The sequence below is a fragment of the Ictidomys tridecemlineatus genome, chromosome 3 (genome assembly GCF_052094955.1).
Source record: "Ictidomys tridecemlineatus isolate mIctTri1 chromosome 3, mIctTri1.hap1, whole genome shotgun sequence".
Lineage (NCBI taxonomy): Eukaryota > Metazoa > Chordata > Mammalia > Rodentia > Sciuridae > Ictidomys > Ictidomys tridecemlineatus.
In genome coordinates this window covers 10,759,076-10,782,041 of record NC_135479.1, presented here as the reverse complement: position 1 = coordinate 10,782,041, position 22,966 = coordinate 10,759,076, and the positions used below count along the sequence as shown (strand labels likewise).

At 34.2% G+C, this 22,966-nt stretch overlaps 1 protein-coding gene across 4 annotated transcripts in view; it reads right to left on the bottom strand.

The window, feature by feature from the left end:
• Positions 1-22,658, bottom strand: part of Abca5 (ATP binding cassette subfamily A member 5) — a 77,507-nt gene extending 54,849 nt beyond the window's left edge. Inside the window, exons 1-12 of one of the 4 annotated variants that reach the window (XM_078041790.1) lie at positions 22,516-22,658; positions 18,108-18,180; positions 15,572-15,679; positions 12,630-12,746; positions 11,448-11,652; positions 9,137-9,298; positions 8,301-8,389; positions 6,020-6,249; positions 4,364-4,505; positions 3,041-3,229; positions 1,619-1,766; positions 1,231-1,399 (exon numbers count right to left, since the gene is read on the bottom strand). In XM_078041790.1, coding sequence (XP_077897916.1) covers positions 1,231-1,399; positions 1,619-1,766; positions 3,041-3,229; positions 4,364-4,505; positions 6,020-6,249; positions 8,301-8,389; positions 9,137-9,298; positions 11,448-11,652; positions 12,630-12,731 — 1,436 coding nt within the window. In that variant the 5' untranslated portion in view covers positions 12,732-12,746; positions 15,572-15,679; positions 18,108-18,180; positions 22,516-22,658. Of the gene's footprint in view, positions 1-1,230; positions 1,400-1,618; positions 1,767-3,040; positions 3,230-4,363; positions 4,506-6,019; positions 6,250-8,300; positions 8,390-9,136; positions 9,299-11,447; positions 11,653-12,629; positions 12,747-13,105; positions 13,140-15,571; positions 15,680-18,107; positions 18,181-22,515 lie in introns of those variants that run through there. The other 3 variants (XM_021728439.3, XM_013359933.4, XM_040268524.2) reach the window with 3 other exon arrangements.
• Between the last annotated feature and the right edge of the window lie 308 nt (positions 22,659-22,966).

The window sequence follows — 22,966 nt, the reverse complement described above, 5'->3', positions numbered from 1 at the left end:
AAAGTACAGCACTTGTCTCTATTTTTAAAAATTATTAAGTTTTCATGCTAAGTCAACACCTAAAATTAAGTGGACCAACTGATTCAAGCAATTTATGCATTGCTTTTCATCTCTGGTTAAATATGTGTCACTTTAATTAAGTAGGATAAACCAGATGCCATTTCATGCAAGCACTCGTATCAAACTGTCTATAAATGTGATTGTCTTACTCCATTCAAAACATTCATACATAATTGTTTCAAGAATTAATGGTTTTTTAAAATATTTTTTACTTGTCAATGGATCTTTATTTTATTTATTGATATGTGGTGCTGATAATCGAACCCAGTGCCTCACACATACTGGGCAAATGCTCTAGCATTGAGCCACAACCCCAGCCCCTCAAGAATTAATGTTTTTAAAATCAGTTTCAATTTCACCTTTGAGAAGGCTGACCACTGACCCACCATCTTAAGTATTTTAACACTGTTTTTATACATGTTTCTTAAAATTAAAGAAGTACATTTTACTTCATTTTTTTTTCAATTTGTAACTTGTTTTCTTTCTCCTTATTTAAAAAAAATTAAATTTGACCAACATGACAAGTCCAATAATGAATTTCTTTGGTTATTAAATAAAAATAATATCCTATCTTTGATCATGTCATAGAAAACTGAAGGTCTATGAAATAGGTAACAATTTAATGTTACATTAGACAATGTAACATAAATCAAATTATAGAATTTCTACTATTTTAGAGTACATAATGGGAAAAGTTTTTAAACACTGAGTTTTATTGCTTTTAAAACTTTCCAATAACAGGGTGCGATAGTAAACACCAATAATCCCAGCAGCTCAGGAAGCTGAGGTAAGAAGATCATAAGTTCAAAGCCAACCTCAGCAACTTAGTGAGGCCCTAAGCAACTCAGCAAGACTCTGACTCTAAATAAAATATTAAAAAGGGCTGGGGATGTGGCTCAGTGGTTAAGCATCCCTGGGTTCAATCCCTGGTAACATAAACCTTTCCACTGAAATATAAAAATCCAAATCTAGCAATAACTTCATTCTACATGGCTATAAAGCAAATAAAAACTAAAAAGAAAGAAAAGCAGCACTTATTAACACTATGCTTTAAAATCATGAAATGTCTACCAAATCCAAGATACCACATATAAAAACATACTTAGGATTTCAGTCTGGCAGCTTCCATCAGCAATTTCATCACCTAAACTGCCAAAGAGTGAATCATACCTTATGGCTTCTTTGCCTATAAATTCTGAAGAAACAGACTCAACAATTTCACTAAAACTAATATTCCCATTAACGTTGCCCTCTGACAACTCCTTATAATTTCTTTTGCTCTTTGACCAATATGATGGTTTTAGAAAATACAAAGATGATCTCCGTAAGCCAAATTCCCCTGAAAAACAAAAATTTTTAAAAAATTATAAGTTATTTCTGAAAAGATTTCAAAATTATAAAAACAGGAAATGAATTATTAATTCATCTAATTTTAATTTTAAAAGCCACATGGGGCTAGCAGTCACCATATAAGACAGGTTGACCCTCTGTCAGCAAAAAAGTAAAAAAAAAAACCCACTAAATATCTTGAAAGTAAAATACAATAATAAACTCATACCTGGAATGACTTGATCAAGATACACAGCCAGAAGGACATAGAATGTACTATTAAGTGCTAGCATGATAAGAGTAATAATTAGAGGATATGGGCCTTCAGTCAAATTAGAAAATAAAGCACCTTCATGAAAATCTTCTAAATGCATGACCTAAAAACAGAAATACCAACTTTATTTTTTAAACATGATAAAAACAAGTAAAAGCTAACACTACTCAGCACCACTCATTATATCCAAAGTAACAATAACCAAACTTGGCCTTTTTACAGACTAAATTAGTAATAAGAATTTATAAGGAAAATGAGATTTCACCAAAATATAAATTCGACACAACAATGCTATCAATTATGTTTTAAATGCTGTGCTTTGTAAACTTGGATCCATCAGCTCCTGAGACAACAAATTCTCAAGTAATGACTACCAAATGAAAGAAAAGTGAAGGGTGATGTAACCAGGGCAAACAAAAGAGTTATTTCCCCCAAAAGTCAAATAAATTAAGCATCAGAAGATAAAATTAAGAAATCTAATACTGAAAAGAGAAAAGGTATTTTGATTAACCAATACAATTATTAAAGTATTCTAGCAGATATATGAGACAAGAGTAGAAAGAGAAATGCATTGGAGGATGAGGTCGCATTTATGCAGGGGTGCTGCCACCCACAACTAAAACATAAATCTACAATTCCACCTTCCTAAGAAAGGGGGAACTCAGTTCAGTGGACTTTCAAAATGTGTAACAATAGCTCTCTTCTTAGTCTCACAAACCTGAACTTTCTATCCCAAGACGAGTAATACATTATAGTAAAAAATTATATATTTTTGTACAATAACCAAATTTATCTTCTATTATATAAAGCCATTTCTTTTAGACTTTTTTTCACCTAGAATCTGACTACACCTATAAGGATAAATAATAATCAAATTTATAAATTAGGTATTATTTAAATGAATGACAATTACATGAAGCCTAGGCCAATAAAATCAATTAGGCCTTTTTATTTCACTACTACATTCATGTCAAATTTGTTCTGCTTAATGCACAATTTTCTGCTAAGCATTCTACCATTTATATATAGTAGCAATAGAGCAATCTAAATTACTTGGAACTTAAACCAATGAATTCTGAGTAATTATACTGAAATAGATTCTTGGAATGTAAACAAAGCAAAAAGCGAAGAACTTACAGAACATTTAATTGAAAACTTAAAACTGAAGAAAATATACATAAAACTAGTACATATGAAATAATATTTGAATACTTGAGTACATATAAAATGTACTCAAGTATTCAAATATTATTTCTCATGTTGAAATTTTAAAGTAATTTTATTTTGCAAATCAAATGTAATGTTCATAGTAGTATAAAACATTGGTTGGAACTGGAGAGAAAAGAAGGTATTTGTGAATGCAAGATTATTACCTACCTGTGCAATACCAATCAAAAAAGTACACTGACAGAAAGGACTTAAAAGCCACACTAATGATTTTGGAAAACTTTCCATGAGGACTATCAAAAGGCCAATAAATCCGAAAGCCACAGTGACAAAAAATTCAACTATTCCCACATGTTTTGATTTTTTAAAAAGGGGTGTCAGCATCAAAGCAAAAAATATCTATAAAATATAAATATTAAGGTTAGTTAATGCAAACTGTTCATATACACTGATATGAAAACAAAATTAAATTTGCTTATGAAAGGAGCATTCACACTTTCATTGGAAAATATAATTCTAATTTATTAAAGCTATGATATTTAATTTTCATACAGTGATACATATTTTAAAATTTTAACTTGACAAATATTAAAGACTGTATATTATCTGTATTATAGGCAAATGTGAACATATCTACACTATAGAAATCAAAGAAACATGTAAAATATGTAAACAATAAATCAACAGGCTCCTAAATATAAGACCCATTTTTTAAACAATGTGTCGATATAAAACTAGAGACATACTTATGAAAGTACAGGAGAATTTGTAACTTGTCATTTTAAAAAGTAGAGGTGATAGTCAAAATTCTTAACAACTGGTACAGATCAGTTTATAACCTGATCAAAGTAGAAGCTGGAACCACTTAAAACAAAAGCTTGTCATTATACCCAGCATTCACCCTATATACCAAATGAATATCAATACTGCTAAAGAGCTATATTTATAAAAACATCTTTTTTTGTTTTCTTCTATTGGTACTAGAGATGAATCCAAAGAGACTTTACAACTATGCTATATCCTCAACTGTTTTTCTTTTTTAATTTGAGACAGAGACTCACTAAGTTGCAGAGGCTGGCCTCAAACTTAACAATCCTCCTGCCTCACCCTCCTGAGTCACTGGGATTACAGGTGTGTACTACCACACCTAACTACAAAAACATCCTTGAATAATCATAGCACAAACTACCTTGAAACACAGTTTCATGAAGACAAAGGAATAAAAAGTACAGTACTAGACAATCTTGATCACACATGGTTATATAAAGATTAGAACAGATAAAATCAGAGGAACTATATGTGAACTGTAACATATAAAAACAAGTTAAATTTAAACCTGAGACAATTCTGTATCTTTCCTAAAAACATGGAAGTACAATAATGCTACATAATTTATTATTAAGTAATTTATCAGTAACTTAGTGATAACATATGTTGCTATGAGAAATTGACTATAAGTTAACCAAAGAAAAGCCTTTACTATATTACCAAACATTTTGAACAGTTGTTTTCATTTGAAGTTAAAACACTTACAGATGATAATCCATAGAGGAAAAAAAGGAGAAATATCACAATGCTGCTACTTTGAGGGAATAATGAAGAGGCTGTTGCAATGACCGCCATGAGAAGAGACATAAGAAAAATCAAACTCATATACAGAAGAACCCAGGAAAGCCTAAAATGAGAATACAAATACATTTATAGCAAATGCAGAGGCTTTAATGCTTAAAACAATCATCTGAAACAAAACTTCACATTTAGCCATTTTATTCTTAAGTCAATTTATTTCCATGTATGTTCATATACTGAAAATTAAAATTCATAACTAAGAATACTGTATTAGTTAAATTAGATGTAAAAAATGTACTCTAATATAGAGGTAAAATGCTGAGTATCATTTACAAAACCTAAAAGCTTTAAAAATTAATAGCAATTCACATTTAAATCTAATACTCTCAAAAGTTCAATAGGGCACATTGTCTGATTTTCTTGTTTACTAAGTCTATATAATGATTATCTTTATGGAATGTGCTATAATTAAACCTACAGTGGATTTTGTTACTGCAAATAATAAAAGTTCCTTACCAATCAATGATGTAATTATTATAAAATGTATGATCAACAAGAACAACCCAGTCACAATTTTTACTCAAGATTTCTCTTTAAATCAGAGCTCATTTTATCTTTATTTTTCCTAGTTAGCAGATTATGATTTAACATAGGATATAAAAATCATTGAATTATGGTTAAAAGACAGTTAAATTAATAAAACTGGATCCATTGTTTCAGAGGCAAAACTGAGGTACTTGAGACTGATTTGCCTGAATTCATCCACTGTTTCCCACAAAATACTTTAATAACCCAACACATCTTAAAAATTAATTGTTTCTAAAGTAACAAGATAGCAAAGAAAATGTTATAAACAATAATTCCATTATATAAAGTGTTATAATTATTTCTTAGATTAGGCCTCGTGGAATAAAATTTTGTAAAATAGATGATAGCAACTTACACAGTATTAACTTTCCCCCTAAATGAGCTTAAAACAAATTTTATTACATAAGTGGGAAGAGTAAGGAAAACACACCTAGATATATTTATAAATATGCATGTGTCTATAAAACTACCATTACATAAAAATGCTGATAAATTAAAGTACATTTGTAGAAACTTCTTTTTCATTTGTTTCTTTATAAATTATATGCATATTGCCCATCTTAATTTACTCAAATAACTAAAATTTTCCCAGGGGAATTAAAGTCCATCTATTACATTTGAATTCTTTAATCATTTAAATTTTAAATCATTTAAACATGTATATCTTATGATACTAAGGGAGGCCCGTAACAGGCAATTAATTTCTAACTTTCCAAGATCACATATCTTCTGTGCAATGAAATACAGAGTGAAAAACATGGAACATGCCTCATGAACTAAAACAAAATGTAAAATAAAATTTAAATGTGTTGTCAACATAAGGTTTCCACAATTCCTCTTCCCCCATGTGAAAATAAACTAATTAGTTGCTGAAGCTTATTGACTATAATGAAATTCTAAGACAAATGCAATCATTTTAAGAAAACAGGATCAGTATCTCATCAAGTTGGGTAAATAAAATAATTCTGAAGATCTGTATAATACTTAATACAACTTTTAAGTATACTAAATAATAAACTTTTAATAACATACCAAAAGGCAGTGTCATGAAGTCCCATTATCTTTAAAAATTCCTTTAACTTTTTTTCTTTTTCGGCTACAATATGAATTGCCAAAAAGTATCCAAAAGGTGAAAATGCTATAACTAGATATATTAAAATTATGCCTCGAGAAAAGGTAACTATTTCTACAATAGCAGTTTCTCCCATGATTACAGCTTTAGTTGACTCCAGCTCCTTCCAAAGAGAAACATTGGTCTTCAACTACAATTAGAAAATGTAAATGCATTAATTTAGTTCTGACAGTTGTTTATAATAAAATGTAACAACTGTAAGTCCAAATTCAGTCAATAACCTCATACAAATAAAATCCTCAAAAAGCTATACAGACTTGAAATAAAACAACTGACCACAATATCGAGATACAAAGTTGAATACTACTTTCAATTCATTCTGGAAGTATATGATAAATTTTAAAGTTTGAAATTGGTACATTTTAATTAAGTAATTTGTCAAAGAAAATAAAATTATGCAATTATTATCTTAAGCAATCATATGCATCTTAACAAAAATATACAACTTCAAAACTGAGGATCTTTAGAAAAAGTTTTAGTACCATCACTCCTCATACTAATGTTTAAAAGCATTCTTTTTCACAGAATGCCTTTCCATTGCTTTAAACTATATGTATGAAGTACATATGGATGGGATATAAAAACTACTTATGACACATGATACTTCTAACACTTAAGCAAATGCTACACTGAGATTTGTCCTGCCAATTCATCTCAGGTGGTCTAGGTTGTAGATGGCTAAAGTCTTTGGCCAGGACACAAGTAAGTGGTACAACACCATTAATGTGAAATACCCCATAGTTCAGTACCTTTACTGTAAACATCTATATTGAATTGGTATAATATTCCCTAATGCATTTATACCATGTTACAAGAGTTTATAAAGCAATTTTACATACATCATCTCATTTGGTTCTTATAACCCAGTCAAGTATTGTGTTAACATTTTACTACACAGCAGTCTAACAACAGAATTACTGTGTAACTCTTGATTCCAATTCTATCACTATTCATGCATACTCTGAACAGACACTGTAGTAAAGATTGCTGACACGCATTTTTGAAGTCATAATACTTTATAGTATAGATTTCAACTAGAAAAAGCAAATAGAAAAACAAAACAGACCCATAATGAATATAGAGGAATGAGATATGATTAATTCTAACAATGAATTATTTTGGGCTTGTTTTAACTGCTAGGCATTGAACTTAGGGCTTTAGATAGGCTAGGCAAATACTCAACCACTGAGTTACATTCCCAGCCCTAACAATTCGATTTCTAACTAAAAAAATTGCATCATACTGCTATCTAACACAGACACAAAATTTTAAGATTTTTTTTAAAATAAATTTCATGTCTAGTTCTTCTGCTAAAATGTAAAATGCTAAATCAGGTCCAAGCCTGTCTTTAGAATAATTCAAACATTTATACACAATCCTAGCAGCAGCAAAATATAGTATTAATGCTCATATTTAGGAGTCAAAAAGCCATAGCTTAGCCCCGTGCAGTGGCACATGCCTACAATCTCAGCTACTTGGGGGACTAAGGTAAAAGGATTGCATATTCAAAATCAGTTTCATCAACTTAGGCCCTTAGCAACTTAGGAAGACCCTGTCACAAAATAAAAAATAAAATACAAAGGTCTAGGGAATGCAACTCAGTGGTCAAGTGTTCCTGGGATCAATACCTTTTACCAAAAATAATCCCATAATTTGAATTTCTACTTTGCTGCTGAGTTTTGACAAGTTACTTAATATCCCTATATTTCAGTTTCACATTAAAATCAAGATAATAGCACCAATCTCATAGATTTGTTAAATGCTAAATGGGATAATATTAGAACATAATTCAAAAGTAGTGTTAAATATGACAAATGTTGTTAAATAAAAAATAAAATCTGCAATTATGACTAAAATAACAAAGATAGTCACTTTCTTTAAACTAAGTTATTTATATTCCAGCGAGAGTCTAAAAGCATTTCATAAATATTATCTATGGTCAATAATGATATAACATGAATATATAGTATGCTGAATCCTTTGTTTAAAAATATCACATTAAAGTAGCTTCAAAAAGTATTAAATCAGAAAATATAACTTCCACTATATCTTTTTTCTTAAAGAACTTATTTGCAAGTTATATATTATATATATTGGCAGCAATCTGACCAAATTCAATTGTAAAGATTTATGAAGGTATTAATAAAATATGATTTAGTTTTCTGCTATTATCATATTCACCTGTATAATAGCGGCATCTATGGATGCCTGTAAAACAGTGAACCCAGAGGACCAATACTGAGCAGCCTCACACGATTTTGAACAGCCAGCTATAAGGAGAAAAATATAAGACATAATATTGTGTTCAACATATGTAAGTGCTTTCTTCTAAAGGTGACATATGGAGAGTTAACAAAGAAACATAATCAATCTCTACAGAACTAAAAACAATATGCTTCTACTGTCCTTCAAAAGCAAATAATCTAGGACTGTTTATTTGAAATGTGGAAATAAAACAGTTACATGTGTTAGGATACTGAAAGGTAAGTGAATAAAAATGTAAGGAGAGACATTAAATGTAAACATAAAAAAAGTAAATATAGTTAAAATAGGTCAACTTTTTTATTTTAAGATAGTCATTCATAATAACTTTGTTTCAGCGCACCTCCAGATACACAGTGAAGTCCAGATTAAGACAACAGAAACAAGAATTTTCTATAAAGTCACAAATTCAGTACTTAGCACAGTGACTTTATTAATGGGAAATCTTAAGGATTTGAACCATAACATGAGTAAAAACAATGACATAGGGAAACAAATACAGATTTACAAAGTCTTATAAGATATAATTTTGTTTTATACTATAATTGATAAATGTATATATATACACATATATATGTGTGTACACACACACACACACACACACACACTTTATGCTACACTTGAGTGTTCCTATATGAACAAATAAGCACAGCTGAAAATATCAATGTTGGAGCCCATCAAATTGTGCATATATATACTGCAAACAGCAAGGCCATACATTTCTTGTATTTCAATGACAATTTAGGGCTATTTACCTCTTGAATCCATATAAATAGAAGATACTGGAATCACATCAGGAAAAAAGCGAAGTTCGTAGGACATGAAGTCTTTGAAAACCACACCTACAAAGTTGCTGGGCTTAGAAAGACTGGATGCTAGCATTTCTTTTTCGTTTGCATATTCTTCTGTAATTATGACTACAAATATTAACAATACAGTTAATTCATGAATTAAAATGGTTTACTATGTATATCAATTTTATAATTATATTTGATGAATGGAATATTTTATAAGCACATTTGTTTTATTCTCTAACCTCTTAGAAAATAAAGATAATACTAATAATATCAAAGAGTAAAAGAATAATTGAATTTTATTGGCATTAAGTTGTCCTATTATTACATAAACTATCAGTATACTGTGTAAGTTATGAGTACAATAAAGCATAGTAAAAAACAATATGTAGAAAATTTTATCAAGAGATTATTTCTCTAAGAATTGTACTAAACTATAATACTGAAGAGTTTTGTTGTCATTTCCACTTTTTAAAGTCCACTGACCAGGAGGAGACTTACTCAGATTTTGAAATTTAAAACTTCCAAAAGCAGTAAAATTGTAAAAATGCAGGTCATTTATCTACCTGAAAGTAAAACCAACACATAATTCCTTGATAAATGAAAGGATATTTTTAATTTAAATAATTCTTCTCATGAAGACAGTCCTCTAATCCTTCTCAGAAGTTAGGTATGTATTTTAGTAACTATGATACAACTGTTCTTTGAATAAAAATTGCCACTTAAACCCAATATTTCTTATTCCTTTCTTAGAAGAAATAAATTTAAAATATCTTCTTGCAGTTTTGTTTACAAGTAACTTCAATTCAGAAGCTCCAAAATATGTAGTAAAATGGAAAGAACACAGAATCAGTACATAAATTCATCATTCATTAGCTGTGTAAACACATAAAAGTATTTAAATAACTCTCCAAACTTTACTGTTCTCATCCACCACACCCAGTTAATCACATAGGGTTGCTGTGAAGACCAAGTGAAGTAACAAACACGAAGGTGCTTTGTAAATTATTAAGTATTACTTAAATGTTAATTAACATGATTTTCTAGACTTGTAAACTAGATATGAAACTCCAGAATTGACTTGAATAAAGAGGAAGTTAGTTCAACATCCTATGAGTTGTGTTACCACATATGTGTATATAACTCATTTTCAGATAGTTCTATTGTTAAAAGATAGAACTTTAAAAGTATGTGTGTGTGCGTGCGTGCGTGTGTGTGTGTGTGTGTGTGTGTGTGTATATATATATGTGAATAATGGTATCCCAGTGAATACATAATATACCAACAAGATATGTTTGATAAAAATATTCAATAACAATAATCTGCAAAAAAAAATGGAGTTATTTGGTTCCTTACTAACTCATGTCATCTACTCAGTGACATACTCAATATGTGATAATACATACTAGAAGTTGATTACAACTATCTTATATGAAACTAAAAAAATGCTAGACTGTTATTTTCTATAGTTCAGCATTTAATTGTTTAATCATTACAGTGTAAAACATTTAGTATAAACATTTCCCTCACTTTCTCCAGTTCTTGCTCTAGGTTCCCTCAGAGCTACTTAAAAACTCACTAGAACCTAGCACAGTGGCCCATGCCTTTAATCACAATGACTTAGGAATCTGAGGCAAGAGGATCTCATGTTTAGAATCCAGCCTCAGCAACTTAGCAATGCCCTAAGCAATTTAGTGAGACTCTGTCTCAAAATAAAAAATAAAAAGGGTGGGGATATGGCTTGGTGTTAAGTGCCCCAGGTTTCAATCCCAGAAAAAAAAACACCCCCAAACAAAACAACAAAAAACTCACTACAATGTCATTGCTTACACTATTTCCTAGTCCACTTCTTTGTGAGATATAAAACAGATCTAAATACTTAGCCACAGTCATAGTTTTCAAAATGAAGTGCTTATTCAGTTTATACCATATACCTCCATAAACAGGCATGGCAATCTGAAAATATTGCCATTTCTAGCTTCTCAATTATGAGTCAGAATCAAAGTAAAATATTACTTCTAATCTTTTATGTTATACAAATATTCTTAAATTATTTTACAAATGTCTAAGAATTCAATTTAAAATATGAAAATACATAAAATACATATCAACAATAATGTTTCACAAGAAACATAAGGCAGTAGAATTATTTTTGTAACAATATACTTGTTGGGAGAATACATCTCTAAGAGTTTAAAGAATGCTAGTAAAGCAAGCCAATAAATATTGAATCCACTTTATGTCATAGAATACATATATAAGATCACAATACCATCAGGAAGGTGGTCAGTAGACACTCTCTGCATGATGTTGCTTGTAATATTAGTCACTGGAGTATATCCAAGAATTAGATTAGAAAGGATAGATTTATCCATAGGATTAAGTTCTATATCAGGCACTTCTTCATATTTCTTATTTGGATGCATCATGCTTATTAATATTAACCAAAATAAAAAAAATAATGGAAAAAGTATTTCCTATAATAAAAGAAACAAAGCATTATAAAATATAACACTGGCAGCAAAAAACTTCAAGATTTGTATGCACATAATATAAACAAGAAAAAAACGAAGAATTTGGTAATCCCTTCTTCTGTACAAAAAGTAAAAGCAGTTCTACACTAAAAGAATTACTGTATTGAGCATCTCAACAAATCCAGTAGACATAGTAGGTGATTTTTCTTTTACATTCAGTTTTGCTGAAACATTTTAAAACTCAAGTCACATAATAAATTAAAGTGATATAAATGCAATATTTAACTATCTTAGGTCACTGATATAAAATATAATAAATTATTTACTCATAATTTTAAGTACTTACCAAACATCCCTATAAGAATCACCACAAAAATGTCTTAGATTCTGAATTATAAATCATACTTTAATAAAGCCTAAATTTATACTACTAAAATTATACTCAAATTTTATGGTCAGCTTTAACAGGCATGAACTATTATTTCACCTTTCTGTTTAATTGTTCTTCTAGTTTCAGAAGAAGACATTTCCACCCTTTCAAATTATTACTAAATGGTTAGCTAGAGTTCTTTCTTTCTTTTAGCAAAAGTAATGCATGCTCCAGTACAAAGCTGTGACATAATTTTAGTATTTTAGGGCAATTCAATCTAGAGTGTATAAAATGGAAGGGTGTGGAGAATAATGTTGTGGAATAATGTTCTGCAAAGTTATCTGTGAAAAAGTAGGTTGTGAATGTTGAGAAATGCACTTAAGTTCAAAATTAAGAACTGATGTTAGAAATTAAATTTAATAATAATGTTTCATATTTAGGAGCACTAGATAATTCAGTTTTTCTTTTATGGCTTTTACTTTGCAAGCAAATGCAGACAGCAAAAAGAAATTATAATAAAAATGTATCCAGCAAAATTATCTCTTAAAAATGGCAAATATCAAAACAAAATAAACTACAACAAGGCATAAGAAAGAGTATTTTAACTTACCTGAACACTACTTTTTTTAGTCCTGCATTTAATTAGATAATTCTTCAATAGAAGTGTTCTGGTCTGTCTCCAAACTCCCACCTCCCTAATTGCAGTGGCCATGTTTTCTGGTCAAGCCTATTAACAGAGAAAACAAATAAGCAAGCAAATCTTGGAACCACACAGTAAAGCATAAGTCTTTTTTATTTTTATTTTTATTTTTTTTATATTGCTGGGGATTGAACCCAGGGCCTTGTGCATGTAAGGCAAGCACTCTACCAACTGAGCTGTATCCTCAGCACACAAGTCATTTTTAACGGCAAAAACAGGTGATTTCAGTCCCAAGTAAAATGAAGTTAAGCATATTTTAAGCTGTCCCTCCTACCTGGAAAGAATACATGAAGCACCAATTTGAGGATGGTCAAAAGTAAAAAGTAAGTAGCACCAGGAATGACCAGAAATTGAAATACCACCAAACAAACCAGCAGGGAGCTTACCACTTTTTCTCCTTGTAATCCTCCAAAATGAACACTGAAGTGAGCACCATGCCACAGAGCAAGTTCCAGAAGGAGAAATGGGAAAATTTAGTCTTAATGATAAAAGAAAAAGCAGAAATACCAAGGTTTTTTTTATTCTTTTCTGTCTTTGCCTATGTCCCATCCCCAAGTAATACCATGGTAGCAGTGCCAGAATACACTAATGAAAGCTAATGAGCCAAAACTCTGAGGCAGTGGAACCTTCATCTCCATGTGCAGCTATGGCTCCCAGAGAGCTGGGGCAATTCCCATTCTTTTCTTCTCTACCTCTTGTCACTAAGCCCTGGATGTAGTAGTTATAGTTGCAGAAATGTGTGGCACAATGAGACTTTCTGTGTGGAGAATGCAAAGAGAAGCTACCGGAAAAACAGTAGCAGAGAGGTCAAATAAAAGAAAAGCTGAAGAAAGCACCCAAAAAAGTTGTTTTTTACCTCCTACATTAACTCCCAAGCTGGGCATACATGGTTCTCATCCTATGTGCATTAACAAAGACTAGAGGAACTAAACTGACAAAGACCAGTCACTGGGAGGCACACACAGGACAGATCCAAACCACACTGCAAACGTTTTATAAACTAAACTGAAATAACCATCACAGTTTAAAGACTATGAGTGGAGACTTACTACCTGAACCTAACTGGGTTGACAGCTACTAAAACAAAAGATCAACATTCCCCATAGTGAGATGGTCAAGGATCTCCACCCCTTGGGAGATGAAGGAAAAAAAAAAAAAAGGGACTCCTTAAAATTAAGGAAATCAAATCTCTCAGGGCCAACCTAGTCTCAGACTTACAGGGTTAACAGAAAACTAGGAATTAAAAATGTAAGCCATCTTCAAGGCCATTGAATTAAGATAAAAACGGGAGTCTGGGGTTGGGAAGTCAGGAGGTCAGCTCAGTCTTCTGAGACTATGTGGTCAGCAGAAATACCAAGAAGCCAGAGCTGACAAGGTCACTAAAATCAAAAGCACTGGGACAAGACAATGGTCTGTCTGCCCTGTTCTGAAAATAATATTAGGGACTTTCCCAGGTGCACCTCCAGGTGGTAAGGGGCAAATGCAAGCATAAAATAAAGTAACCCAGTTACTTTTGCTTTATTAGCATAGTAAAAAGTACACCCGAGACTGGGGTTGTGGCTCAGTGGTAAGCACTTGCCTAGTGCATGTGAGGCACCTGGGTTCAATTCTCAGCACCACATAAATAAACAAACAAACAAACAAAAAAATCACACCCAAGGTAGAGACTTAAGATGGTAGATATGTGTCACATGAAGAAGCATGATGAAGAAGACCACAAGTGCAATCACCTCTATATGTGATGACACAGAGACCAGGACCCTGTCTACTACATAGATGCCATAAAAGCTGTATGCATTTGTCCACTAAATTAGCCTGGGATTTATCCCGTGTCATCTCCTTTATGCTGAGCATAAGAAGAGAATCTCAAAAGAAGAAATACAAATAGCCAAAAAATACATGAAAAAATGTTCAACATCTCTAGCAATCAGGGTGATGCAAATCAAATCTACAGTGAGATTTCATCTTACCATAGAATGGTAATCATCAAGAATAAAAATAATGGTAATTACAGGTGAAAATGTGGGTTAAAGGGTCATATATTGTTGGTTGGACTAAAAATTGGTACAATCACTTTGGAAAGCAGTATAGAGATTCCTCAAAAGACTAGAAATAGAACTACCATATGACCCAGCTAGCCCACTCCTTGGTATTTATCCTAAAGAACTAAAATCAGCATACCAACCAGCAGTACAATCCACAAAAGCCAAGTTATGGAACCAGCCTAGGTAACTGTCATTAGACAAATGGATAAAGAAATTATGACACACACACACACACACACACACACACATATATATATATATACACAGTGAATTATACTGTCATAAAGAAGAATGAAATTCTCATTTTCTTATAAACAGATGGAACTGAAGAAAGCCAGGATCAAAAAGTCAAGGGTCAAAGTTTTCTCTCATATATGGAAGTTAGGAAAAAGAGGGGGAGACCCAAAACTAGAAGGGAGGTCAAGAGGTAGAAAGATAGGAAGAGAGGAAAAGGGGAAGAAATGGGGAATCATGTTGACCAAATTATATTATATGTATGTATAAATGTATCACAATGTGTGGGAATTTCATATATAACTAAAATGCACCAATTTAAAAAATGAATAAACAGACAACCAATAGAGCAAAGGAAACAGACAAGGGGAAAGGAAGAGAGGAGGCAATGAGGACGTACAAGACTGAAATAGAGCACAGTATAAATTCAGATTGAACCCCACTTTTATGTATAATTCACTAATAAAACTATAATACACTAATAAAAACAGAAAAAAAAATGAATAAAGAGCCTTGCTCCTGTCCCAGGTGCGCCTTTTTTTGATTTTTCTGATGGACAACATAAGAACACACCCTGCGGGGCTGGGGATGTGGCTCAAGCGGTAGCACGCTCGCCTGGCATGCGTGCGGCCCAGGTTCGATCCTCAGCACCACATACAAAGATGTTGTGTCCGCCGAAAACTAAAAAAATAAATAAATATTAAAATTCTCTCTCTCTAAAAAAAAAAAAAAAAAAAAAACCACACCCTGCCAACTGCAACAGGATTAAACAAAGCCCACAGTTCAAACAAATCAAAATTTCTTGGCAAATGATGTATGTATATAAGAACAACTATAAGAAAAATAACAGATGCCAATGTCAAAATGATGCAGATTTGGAAATTATCTGGTAAAAACTTTAGGTAACTAACAAATGCTTTGGTAAGAAATGGTAAACACTCTTGAAAAAAACTGAATAGAAAAATCTCAAGAAAGAAATGGAAGCAAACCTAAAGCAAAACCAAATGAAAATTTTAGAACAGAAAAACACAGTAAAAAATAAATAATACTCATGAAGTGGGTTCAAAAACAGAATGGAGGTTAAAAAAAATTAGTGAACTTAAAAACTGATCAATAAAAAACTCCCACTTTGAAGTTGGATGCCATGACACACACTGAAGCTACCCAGGAGGGTGAGGAAGGACAAGCTGAAGGCCAGCCTGGGTAACCCTGTCTCAAAATAAAATTAAATTAAATAAAAAGAAGAGCTGGAGATATAGAGTGGTATACCACTTACCTAGCAAGCAAGTTCAATTCCCAGTTCCAGAGAGAGAGAGAGAAAGAGACAGAAGGAAGGAAGGGTATAGGAAGACAGGAAAAGCAAAGGAGGGGAGGGGTCTGAGAGAAGGCAAGACCCAATCTGAACATCAAAGAGAAAATAAGATTTTTTTTAATATTTATTTTTTAGCTTTTAGGTGGACACAATATCTTTATTTTACATTTATGTGGTGATGAGGATCAAACCGAGTGCCTTGTGCATGCTAGACAAGCACTCTACCATTGAGCTACAACCCCAGCCCCAGAAAATAAGATTTTCAAAAAATTAACATAGTCCTTTGAATAAAGAACTACTAAATTTCATATAAGCATAGTTACAAGAGAAGAAAATGGTAATGCTAAAAACAGAAATAAAGAATTAATCTGAAAATGTCCCAAATTTGGCAAGAGATATCAAACTACAGGTTTCAAGGTGCTTGGTGAATCCCAAAAAGGTCAACTGAAGAAAATCCATGCATATACACATTACAATCAAATTGCTCAAAATTAAAGACGATGAAAATTCTTGAGAGCAGTCAGAGAATGATGTAGCCAACCTATAAGAGAATAATGATCTGAATGAGAGTAGATTTCCTATAAGAAATTACAGAAAACTGAAATACTCATATATTCATATAGCTTGGCAGTTCCTTGAAAAGTTGTATGAGCCTCAAGTTCAGTCCTAGGTATATATTCCAAAGAACTCAAAATAGGAATTCAAAGGAGTATATGTTCACACATGTTCATAGCAGCATCACACATAGTAGCAAAAAGGTAGAAATGGTCCAAATACCTATCAACAGATAAATGGATAAATTCTGACATGTAAGCTGGGCATGGTAGCACATGTATATAATCACAGTAGCTTGGGAGGCTGAGGCAGGAGAATGACAATTTGGAGGCTAACCTCAGCAACTTAACAAGACCTTAAGCAACTTAGAGAGACCTACCTCAAAATGAAAAATAGAAAGGACTAGGGATGTGGTTCAGTGTTAGAGCCCCTGGGTTCAATACCCAGTACCAAAAATTAAAAATTTGTGACAAATATACATAATTAAATATTATTCAGTCACCAAGGAATGAAGTACTGATATATGCAATCATGTAGATGAACCTCCAAAATATTATGTTAAGTCAAAAGGTCAGACAAAAATATCAAATATTATACAATTTCCATTTATGTGAAATTTCTAGAATAGAAAAATCCATGGTGGTTGCCAGAAACTAGGGAAGAAGAGAATGGGAAAAAAACTGCCTAATTGGTGAGGGGTTTTACTTTGGTGCGGTATAAATAAATTTCACCTCAAAAAATTATTTTTAAAAAACAAAACTTTAGGGGCTGGGGTTGTGGCTCAGCAGTAGAGCGCTCATCTAGTATGTGTAAGGCCCTGGGTTTGATCCTCAGCACCACATAAAAATATATAAAATAAAGGTATTGTGTCCAACTACAACTAAAAAATAAATATTAAAAAAAAAACTTTATGATCTAAATCATTATCCTATCCAAAGTCCTATCCCTCTTCTAGTGTATGTTTACCCTGTCTGAAGGCCTTTGGAACTCTTTCTGCCCATGGAACTCTTTTGGAGATATCTCAATTCTTCAAAGTGGTTTCATCATAGGTTGACTCAAAAGAGAAGTGGCCAGAGTCTTAACTACAATCTCCATGGTCCCTATTCTAATTTGCCCACTCTAGTAACCCAGCATCTCTGCATACCAAGAGGTGTTGAAAGGGCACCTTGGGGGAAATATAAAAAAGTCCTGTAAAACCTTCTTCCACAGCAATTAGTACTGCCTTGTTTTATATTATCCTACCTAGTGGATGCCGATGATATGATTCCTCTCCAAAACAAGGACAATCTGTTCCAATCTTGTTAGCTGTCTCTACCTAGACAAAAAAGCAAGCAACTTTTTAGAGAGAGTTTTTCTTCTCTAAAAAAGTAAATATATGCAATTAAAGTTGGCTTATTTATATGCCCAGAAGACTAGAAAGATATTTTTATGTTAACAATGGAATTATAGAAAACTTTTGCTTTATTTATGCGTTTTTCTATTTTTTTCAATATGTACCCTGTAATAAAAATGTGATTAAAGAATTCAACATATTATAAAATACTAAATGAGGAAATTAAAAACAACAAAACAAAGGCAGTTAAGAGTGGACTGATAACCATCTCTAGGCCAAAAAAAAGAGAGAAAGAAAAGAAGGAAGAAAAATCACAAACATGATTTGCTATAATACAAACACAGAAACACTAACCAATGCAGCATCAACATTCTAGAGTTGACTGCCAAAACATATTGATTTAGTAGATACTACTGAATTATTAATTCAAATTGAATGCTAAATGCTTAAATTTTCATGTTTAGGTAATAGATCCCTCATAGAATAGCTGATGGAGTCATAATATTTTTACTTCCTTGAGAACTGTTCTCTGAACTTGAGGTTGAGTTGCCAATGGCCTTGTCTGAAGCTCATGAATCTGAAGTAGGTTCACAAGAGCCTTTTAAAACAGAACTAAATTTGACTCCCCACACACCAGACCCACTCACTACTACCTCCTCTACTTCTACCACTACTATTGATCTACAATGGTCAGAGTTTCCCCAGTAGTATGGAAAATGGAGAGAACACTGAGGTAAACATACATTGCATCATTAAAACTTTCTCCTGATGGGCAATACTATGCTCAAAACTTGATTTTTATTCCTTGAGATATATGAAATGTCCCATTTTCTCCCCAGTATATTTGCATTTTCACTAAACCTCTACAATCAAATTATACTTCTTGCAACCAAAAGCATTTTAACCAATATAAAAGGCACCAAAATCAACAAACGCAGAAACTAATGGTAATATTTGAAGTGGTACAGTATAGAGGTTAAGAATGTGACTTCTGGCCAGGCCAAGTGGTGATCCAGGAGGCTAAGGCACGAAGACTGCAAATATGAGGCCAGCCTCAGCAATTTAGTGAGACCCTTTCTCAAACTGAGAAAATCTGAAAAATGGGCTGAGGGTGTAGCTGAGAGATAGAGCACCCTGGATTCCATTCCAGTACTGAAAAGAAAAAGAAAGAAAAGAGAGAGAGAGAGAGAGAGAGAGAGAGAGAGAGAGAGAGAGAAGAAAAAGAAAAAAAGAGAATAACTTCTAGAGCCAAAATGACTAAATATGAATCCTGCCTTTGCCACTTCTAGCTGTGAGACCCTGGACAAGTTATTTAACTTTTTGTGCCTCAGTTTTGTCATCTGTAAAATAGAGTAATAACAATGCCCACTTCTCTGGGTTGTTAAAATGACTAAAAGAACTAACACATATAAAACCCAAAATGGTACCTGGAAGATGGCAAGTAATTATACATATTGATCACTACTATACCTAAAAACAGAATAACTAATATCTACAAAGGAATAATAGAGAGTATCATATTCATGAAAAAAAAGAGCAATGCAATTAAGGAAAAAATAAAGAATAGAAAATGAAATGACAAAAGAAAGTTCAAAATACATAGTCTTGATTTTTAAAAATCTATAAAACAGTCCCATCATTAGTTCTGGCCCATTCAAAGCAATGTTTTTTCTTAAAAATCTTCCCTCTTAAAAAAAAATCAGTCACTTGTCTAATGTTACCATATCTCTGTAAAATATTTCTAATTAATAAAACAAATCACAACACAGCACTGAGAAGGCACTAAAAATTTGTAGAATAAACAATCCCATTGTTACATAGCAGGTAAAATAGCCTTTAAATTTTAATTCATTTTTACATGTACAGATCCAATTTAAACACTATGAGGAATGAATTAGGATTACAGCCTATAAAATAAAGAGACTGAGTCATCCTGATGTTCAGATTCATCCTGGTAAGAGATGTGATCAATCACTTTCTTAGTATCTTTGATAGATTTTCAGAAAGTTTTATTCTATCTTTGCAGGATAGATAATATTTAGAAAAAAACTGAAACAGAATTTCCAGGCAGAGAAAAAGCCATGGAAAAGCTAGATTTCCCAAAGGGATTGACTTATGTAAAGAAGAGAGATACCTGCAATATGGCAGAGGCATAAGGCAAAATGAAATGGGGCAAATGGAACTGGTATACGCCCTTGATGACACTGTGAGGACAGACACTGGAAATGGATTGTAATTGGGTATGCAAAATGAGATGCCCTTATTTTGTGCACCCACAGCCAGCACCCTCTATTTCCTCTGTTGCACTTTTACACTTAAGAGTAATTGTTTTAATTTCCTGGAAATCATATTTCACTCATCCATTCACAAGCCCAATCTTCAAACCTCCTAAACTTCTATTGGTTGCATCATTCCCAGATTATAACTTTGATTTCTACTACATTGAGAAAACAGAAGCAATCAAAAGAAATTTCCCAAATCTCTCACTACTCTTTCTATCCACTTAACCTACATCTGTGCCTGAAGGAATATTGTATATTTTAACAATGTGCCATCTCAGCCTAAATTGAAGACTGTTTTCATTAGAACTCTGAACCACAAAAGCTTAAATGCAATCTGGTATTAGCTACTTTTGAATTAAGATTTATTTATTGGAAGGAGAGGTTAAGAAGCTATCTGGCACAAGACTTTAGAGAAATTCCTACCCAGTTGCATTACTGGCTTCTCAATTTATATAAGCCCTTTAACTTAACAGGCCTGCTACATTACTGGCTTCTCAGTTTACAAAATAAGTCCTTGAACTTAACAGGAGATACATTATAAATGCTTTCTTCTCTAATGTTTGAAAATTTATGAAGGTAGTGTGAAAATAAAACAAAAACTAATTGTTGATAAAATTTATCGTGAATTTTATAAGTGTTCCTTGTTGAAGGAATTAACTTTCAATAGCATTCATATGACAAGTCATCTCATAACTTTTCTTATATATAATAAATTCCTAAAAGCTCGTGCTTTTTATTTTTAATCCAATTAAATCACCCACTCATAATGATTATGATTTAGTAGAATATTATGAAACTCTTTTATATAATCACTCTCTCAAACTCAAGGATGGAGATTATAAATTGCATTTATCTTGGTATTCTTGCCACAAAGAATAGTACATGGAATATAAACGACACTCACAAGTTTGTAACTTATTAATTAATAAGTTTGGTCTTATCTTGAATGCAAAATTTCCCTGTATTAAACCCCCTTTGAAGTTTTACTCCTTCAACAGCACACGCACTTACACAGCAAACATTCAAGGATCAATGTCTCTTTAAAGTCTGATTTTAACGCAAATACGCCCAAAGTCCTAGCTGCACTAATAATGTTCTCTCCTATGGAATCTTCCCTAACAATATATAATATCGATCTCTGGACAGACACAAAATAAAGTAAATAAAGCACCAGAATTAAGAGTCAGACATCCCTAAACTGATCGGAGCTGAGGCTCTACCTTTTTTTACTCCCACGTCTGCAAATCTGGTCTAGACACCTCCAACCTCACACAAGAACCCAAGGAGGTGTACCTGAGCCTGGCTGGGAGCTGGCGTCCGACAAATACTCTTCTCCCCTTAGAAATTCCTCAACTACAAGTACACGCAGATATGTTTGATTTTTGCAGACTTGTTTTTCAAGCCTCGAGCCCGGGGGAAGCCGTGCCCGCGCCGCCGAGCGTCTCGCCAGCCCGACGCCCGCAGCCCGCCCGGCTCTGCGGCCCCGAGACGTGTCTGCGCCAGGCGCTGCTCTTTGTGTCTCGGGGGTCAGGGTGCTCCCCTCACCCGACGCAGGAGAGAGAACTCAGCATTTTCTCACCCCAATTCCCTTCAACACACTTCGACTCCCGCCCCCCCCAGGGAAAGCGAGTGCTGGCCATCCAGCTCCTGCGAGGGACACTGACTTCTACATTTTTCCTTCTCCCTAAAGACGGACCTGATGATGGAGATGGCCCACATCCCGCCCACTGCGGCGTCGCGGTGATCCCGGGACCCGACCCGGTCCCCAGTGTCCCCGGGAGTCCACACGCCCCCATCCCGGGGGCTCCGCGGCACCCACTACGCAGGCAAGCAGCGCTCGCTCGGACGTGCGGGGGGTCTGCGACGTCCCTCCGCTGGCCGCTCCTGCCCGCTCCGGGCCGCTGCACCCACTCCTCAGACCCCGAGTCCAGCCCTCACGCCACTGACCCTCCGCCACCGCGCCCCCCCCCCGCTCCACCTCCGGCCTCTCTCACTGACAGGCCTACAGCGCCCGGGCCCTCAGCCCGCTCCTCACCTCAGGGCCGCAGCCGCAGCCGCAGAGCCGACAGGCCCCGACACGCTCAGTCTGTGGAGACCGCGCGAGTGACGGAGCTCGGAAATGTGTGTGTGAGGGCGCGGTCGCGACTGCGAGAGCGCGCCCCCGCCGCTCGGTCCCGCGCGCCCGCGTGGGTCCCTAGTGGTGTCCAAGCCACGCCCCGCCTTCTGCAGAGCGCACCTGAGGGCGGGCTTCGGAGAGGACGAGGCGGGGCCGACGCGCGCGCTCCCGGCGCACGCAGGCACCTGGGGGAGGAGCCCCGAGGGGCGGGACAAGCGGGGCGCGCCGCCGCCGACAGTGCACGCGCCTGTCCGCAGGTGCCGGATCCCCGTGAGCCCTGCCACCTGATTAGCCCTCAGGCTCTCGGCGCCTTTGCGGACCTCTAGCTGCCGGATATTGGCGAAAACTACGCGCTCCCAGTCGGGGCTCG